The sequence below is a fragment of the Capsicum annuum genome, chromosome 3, assembly GCF_002878395.1.
Source record: "Capsicum annuum cultivar UCD-10X-F1 chromosome 3, UCD10Xv1.1, whole genome shotgun sequence".
Taxonomy (NCBI): Eukaryota; Viridiplantae; Streptophyta; class Magnoliopsida; order Solanales; family Solanaceae; genus Capsicum; species Capsicum annuum.
Window position 1 is genome coordinate 10,515,640 of NC_061113.1, and position 6,702 is coordinate 10,522,341.

At 39.9% G+C, this 6,702-nt stretch overlaps 1 protein-coding gene across 1 annotated transcript; it reads right to left on the reverse strand.

The window, feature by feature from the left end:
- On the reverse strand, positions 1 to 463 carry LOC124885478 (probable calcium-binding protein CML48; the record flags this gene model as incomplete). The annotated part of the gene is given in 1 exon segment (XM_047407922.1): positions 1 to 463. A coding segment is annotated over 1 exon segment (329 nt), but the record flags the coding sequence as incomplete, so codon positions are not given.
- Between the last annotated feature and the right edge of the window lie 6,239 nt (positions 464 to 6,702).

A 6,702-nucleotide genomic window follows, 5' to 3' on the forward strand; every position in this document is an offset into this window, starting at 1 on the left:
CGAATAGTCCTAAGACTAAACCTTTGATAACCAGAAGAAAGAGCTTGTTGTAACTCTTTATCTTCAACAAATCCACTATGGTCCCTATCAACCATCTGAAAACTCTGAATAACTTGTGGGTCAGTTCCAGGAGGAAAAAAAGAAGCATAATTTGGAGTATTCTGGTAATACCCATAAGAAGAACCAGGTTGCTGAGGGTAATTTGGGTATGAATAATTTGTGGAAGAGGGGGGTGGAGGGTGGTAAGGGTGGGCTATTGGTGGGGTGTTTGGGTCAGTAAGGGGTGGTGCAGAAGGTGAATAGGATGCCCTGTTGTTGTAGGAAGACATTGTTGTTTGTTGTTCAGTTACAATAATGGAGGTTTCAAGAACCGGAGAAAAATGGGATTTTAAGGTGGTGGTTTTTGTTTAGTCTAAGGAGAGGAAAATGACAAAATGATCACTTATGTTAGAAGTTTATTTAAAGTAGTCTTCTAATGAGAATTATGAAATTTAAATAAAGTAGTTTTTGTTTTGAGAAAATTGTTTTTCTACAAATACACATTGAATATATGAGATTTTTGCGAGTTTTCAACCTGTCATCAAGTATTCACTTTTCTTACCTGAACTACCTCAAACTATTATAAAAAACACCTTAAGTATGCGTTATTCTTTTCTCCTATCTGAAAGAGGTAATACTTCAGATAGGAAAGTGTTGATTGAATAAGATAAATTTTTTTTTTTAGAAAATTGGCTCGACCGAAACGCCTGTTATTAATAATTTGTAATCGAAGTATCATGGAAGAGCATTTCAAATAAATTAAGTAAGATAAAAAGGTCAACCAAAAATAGGGTGAAATGAGATAGAAAAAAGTAAATGTAAATTGGTGAAACTTTAAACCTTCATAACTTTGCGCTCTAATATCCGTTTGTGGCGATTTTTTTTTTGAATTTGCATATTTTTTTTAGATCAATGCGGACAAACTGCGGCGGTTTGGTTGAGCCGATTTTCTAAAAACCGGCTTTTATCTCATTCAATTGACACTTTCTCCCAATTCGATACATAGTTTTCATTCTACTTTAGCCAAAAAAGTAATGAAAAGTAAACGATTTGAAGATCAAAATAGCATGGTAAGGCGGATGTGAATGTCAATTTCAAATCGGTGTGCTATAGCCCACGGTTTCGAGGTCCGGGTGTGCCGTGGGCCGAAAATCGTCAGGGACGTGCTAGGGAGCGGCCTAGTGTGGTCCGTTGGAATCGGCAGGGCCATTTGGGTGGTCAAATGGGTGAAACGATGAACGGGGCATTTTCAGGCTAAATTGGTGAGCTATAGCCCATGGTTCCGGGGGTAGGCCCGGGATCTTGGCGTGCTAGGGAGACTGAGGAGCGGCCTAGTATAGTTCGTTAGGGTCGCCGGGGTCATTTGGGTGGTCAAACGGGTGAAACAACGCGAACAGGGTATTTTCGGGCCAAATTGGTGTGCTATAACCCATGGTTTCGGGGGTGGGCCCGAGGTCCGAGCATGTCGTGGGCCGAAAATCAATCGGGGCATGTCAGGGAGGCTGGGGAGCAGCCTAGTGTGGTCCGTTGGGGTCGGCGGGGCCATTTGGACAGTCAAAAAGGCAAAACGGCGCGAACAAGGTGTTTTCGGGCCAAATCGATATGCTATAGCCCACGATTCCAGGGGTGGGCCTAGGGTCCAAGTTTGCCATAGGCTAAAAACCTACCGGAGTATGCCAGAGAGGTTGGGGAGTGGCTTAGTATGGTTTGTTAGGGTCGGCGAGCCATTTGAGTGGTCAAACAGGCTAAATGACGCGAACGGTATATTTTTGGGCCAAATCGGTGTGATTTAGTGGGCCCAGGATCCAAGTGTACTGTAGGCCAAAAATCGACTGGGGCGTGCCAGAGAGGCTGGGGAGTGGCCTAGTGTGGTTCGTTGGGGTCAGCGGGGCCATTTGGGTGGTCAAACAGGCGAACCGACGCGAACCGGATATTTTTGGAAAAAATCACTGTGCTAAAGTCCAAGGTTCCGGGGATGGGATTAGTGCTGGGGAGTTCCATGGGCCAAAAAATTGATCGGGGCATGCCAGAGAGGCTGGAGAGCGACCAAGTCTAGTCCGTTGGGCTCGGCGGGACCATTTCGATGGTTAAAAGGGTGAAAAGGCACGAATGGGACATTATCGGGAAAAATCAGAGTGCTATAGCCCACGATTTTTGGAGTGGGCCCGGGGTTCGGGTTTTTTGTGGGCTAAAAATTGATCGGAGCATGTCAGGGAGGCTAGGGAGCGTCCTAGTGTGGTCCGTTGGGGTCGGCGAGGCCATTTGGGTGGTCAGACGGGCGAAACGGCATGAATGAGGCATTTTCAGGATAAATTGGTGTGCTATAACCCACAGTTTAGGGGCTGGGCCCTGATACGAGTCAAATGGCCAGCATAGCTTTTGATGACATCTTTGAAGGCCAACACGTAAAGCTCAAGACTTGGTCACCCCAAGAGAACAAGGATATGCAAGGAAGGATCATTTTGAGCATGACTTAAAACAATCTCATGTGTGGAAGGTTTCTTGGTTGCTTACATTGATGCTAACCTGAGAACCACAAGCCTTGAAGTATGAACCATACTCGATTTTTGAGAGCATTGAAAATGCGCCATTTATTCAAGTTATAACATACCTTGGCTGCCCCTTCATTAAGGGTATTTTATACATTACATATGGTGTATTTACACACCATGGCAGCCCCTCTCATTAAGGGCAAAATGATATTTTTATCTTCATTTGTAATATATTATAAATAGGCCCCTTTAGTCTTATTTTCACTAGTTTTTGAATGATGAATATGTGAAAGACTTCTTCTCTCTTTGAGAGTGTAAGTGTAGGGCTTGGAAAAGCCGATATTGTACGTTGCTTAGAAACGGTGGTTGTGAGGTGAAGTTGATTCCCTTATCGGTCACCGTAAGAAGATTGGTATTTGTACTTGTTGATTTTAAGGGTCTTTACGTTTAATACACATTTGGGTTCTTGTTCTTCGCAAGTCCTTATGTCATCTTGCCTATTCTTTACTTTTCTTGCAATATTTGTGTTTGTTTCTTGTTCTTGTTCACGGTTTTTGTGTGTTGTTCCGAGAGTGAATTGCTATTTTGTTCTCGGTTGTCTTTGTGTTGTTGGCTGTTTTTGTGTTTCGTGATCGTTCCCTTATCATTTGGTATCAGAGCAAGGATTGATTTCATTCCTACAGAATCAATCTTGGGCGTGTTAACTCGAAAATCATAAAAAAAAGGTGTTGAAAAACCAAAAATCCAAAAGAGAAACATTCTGTCCCATTTTTTTTTGTGTCTAGGCCGAAATTTGTATCTTAGATTTAGGAGATTTTTATGTGTTTTGGTTGTTTCTAGTGTTAGCCTCTTCTTCATTAACACTAAAAGAGTCAAGATCCGAATTTTGAGCCATTTCTGAGTTGTTCTTGAACTTTGATGGTTGCTGTTTTTTTGGGGATTGATGGCTTGAAAGTGTGTTGTTGATGTTTCTTATTGAGGATGTGGGTTTGAAACATGTTGTTGTTGTTGTGGAGTTCAACGTGAGCTAAAAGAAACAAAGATCATTCAATTTGGAGCTCATTTGGGTTGGTTTCCATTCTTGAATGTTCTTCTTGTTGTTGTTCTTCATGTATTGTTGAGAAAGAACATTCAAAAGGGAGTGGTTTGATCTAAAAGGGTGAATAAAGGAGTGTGGTTTTGTGTTTGTCTTGAAAGACACAATCTCAAGATATCCAAAAAGGAAAAGGGACAAAAGGGCTTTCAAAAGTCTTGTTTACCAAAAGGGAGTAAGAGCTTATTCCAAGACTAACAAAAGAGGAAAGAGCCAACAACCTTTCAAAAAGGTGTCTTGCCAAAAGGGTGCAAGGAAGTCAAACCTTTTTGAAATTAAAAAAAAAAAGGCTCCAAGTCTTGTTGTTTCCCTCCCAAAGCTGATTTTCACCATTCCAAATTAAAATTTGACTAATCCAAGTTGCAAACTGCCACGTCACCAAATTGCCACATCATTAAAGTGCCATGTCATTACCCTCCAAAAACAACCTTAGACTCAAAATTTCAGATTTCTAAGTTTCTTTTCTTTGTTTCCTTAGTTTCATTTCTTGAGTCTAGTACTAATTAGCAACTAGTAATCACCTACTAGATTGTGAATTAGTTGTTTGAGTCCATTTTTTTTTTTCGTATTTTCGTTCTTTGAGTGCTTTTCTTGTTTTGATTTGTTGAACTTCTTTGTTTCAAGTTCGTAAGTAGAATTTTCTATTTTGTGTCTTGAGTTGATCAAACAAGAATCTATTCTGGCCACTAAGTAGAATTGACATCTTATTGACTACCGGAGTATAAGCAACTTTCAATATTCGCCGCTCCAATTGTGAGAATCACAAAAGTGAGTGTCTACGAGTGTTGGTGAGGAACTTTTACTACTAATCTTGTTTGTTCATTTTGTAGGTTTGTTTCTTTATTTGTTTTAGGTACAATTGTAATGGAACCCAAGGCTTCCACCTCTCAAACCATGGACAACAGTGTTACCAATGTCATTTTAGCCTACCTTGACACTATTTATCGAGACATGGCTATGGTGAATGAAATATTGGATCGTATGGTAGGTCCAAGAGAGCAAGTAGGCTGCCCGGACACACGTCAAGATAAAGACTATAGCTTATGTGATCTAGAAGGTAAAATAGCTAACTCTTACACTTTTATGCGTGAAAATGAAAATTGTGTGGTGGCTTACTTACTTATGAGTCTAATGATTCTTTTCCTCTTTTTGATGATGTACATGTTATGGGTGTGGATACACTAGTTGATCCTATTGATGACCAAATTGACTCTTCTTGTAAGATCAATTTATGTCCACTTAGTGTTGAACCCAACATGTTGAACGAGAGTACATCATATTGTGTAAATGGTGTCGATCAACTTATTTGTGAAACTTGCCCACCACGCGAGATTATGTGTGTTGTAATTAATGGAACTCCAGTGAGTGAAGTATTTGAGAATGTTGGTCAACAAACTAGGAGTGAACCCGTGAGCTATCCTTGTGATATGGATTCCATGGTTTGCGTAGCTCATAGGGATAATCTTGGACTTGAAACCTCTTTGAAACTTGATAATTGTCTTTTAGAGAGTAAAGAACTTACTTGTTCTAAATATTCCCGTGAGATAGATCATGCTCTCTTTAGGTATAATGTCTTGTTTGAAGATGATTTGAACACTCCTAATGAACCTAGTGGTGAAAATAATGGTATAGCTTGTCTTGGAGGCTATAGCCTATATGTTAACCCACTATGGTGTGACAACATTCCTCCTAACGATGGAAATCTCTTTTTGAAAGATGAGAGTACTTTTAAGGGTAAGGAATGTGTAGTCCTTCTTGAAAATCCAAGGGCAAAGGTGTCATTGACTCCTTGGGGTAATGTTTCTAAATTTACATTCTTTCTTGACACACTTGTGCTTACATTTCATGAATACCAACTTTAGAATGCCAAGTTGCCAATTTTCTTGAAGGAAAGAATGTGTATGTGCTTAAATGCTTTATCTTCACCCGTGTATACCTTTACACTTGGTTCTTTCCTATACTACCTCTTTGCCAATGATGACATCCATGCTAGTTGTGGATTTGTATTATGTAGAGGTAGAAAACTTGTTGGTTGGTCTACTTGTTCTAGTGACTATGCTATGTGTGTTTGTTGGGCTTTAAGACCAATAGTGGCACCATGTTTGATGAGGTCACTTGAAGAGGTAATGAAACAATTGTGCTTTATGGTCCCTAAGTTATGGGTAGGTTTACCTTTGGGACTTTGAGATACCATTGAGTCCTTTGTAGTTTCTTTATCTCTTGATACTTTTCATAACCATGCCTTTTGTGACGTTTTTGCTAAGCTTTTCATGACTAACACAATGGATTCATGGTTATATTTCAAGTATGTTCCACCTTGGCATGATGATAGTTATTATTGTGCTAACTCTAACCCTAATGCCATGAGGAAGTTGTGTTTTTTTTTCCTTTCTCTTGTTTTGCAAGGTCTAGATTCGAGGTCGAATCCTTTTCAAGAAGGGGAGGATGATACGAGTCCAATGACCACCTTAACTTTCGATGACATCATTCGAAGTCAGTACATGGGGCATCAAGCTTTGGTCGCATTGAGGACACGGGATCCTACATGGAGGGGACGATTTGAGTACACCAAAGAGCACTCCCACGTGTGGAAGATTGCTTCGAGCATTAAAAATTGAGGACTTACGATTTTGGGCCTTCATTATGGGCATTTTGGTCACTTAGCCTTGTCCAAGTAACACTCCATGACCACCTCTTTTCATTAAGGGTATTATGGTCATTTTGTTATGTAATAAGTTAGACTATAAATAGGTTCTATTAGTTCATTTTCTAGTTAGATTTTAATGATGAAAGATTTAAACACTTGAAAATCCTCTCTCTTGAGAGTAGACCACCTTAGTATAGTCTTAGTTAGGACTTGGAAAAGTCATCCTTAGTATAGGGCTTGGAAAATTCAATATTGTTCTTTGCTTGGAAACGGTGGATCTTGAGGTGAGTCAATTACCTTGGCGGTCACTGTAAGAGTGTGGTTTTGATTATTACACTCATTAGGGGTTAGTGTTGAAATACACTTGGTTCTTAATCTTGTAATAATCTTGATCTCACTATCTATCTTTATTTTCTATGCAATTTCCCTTG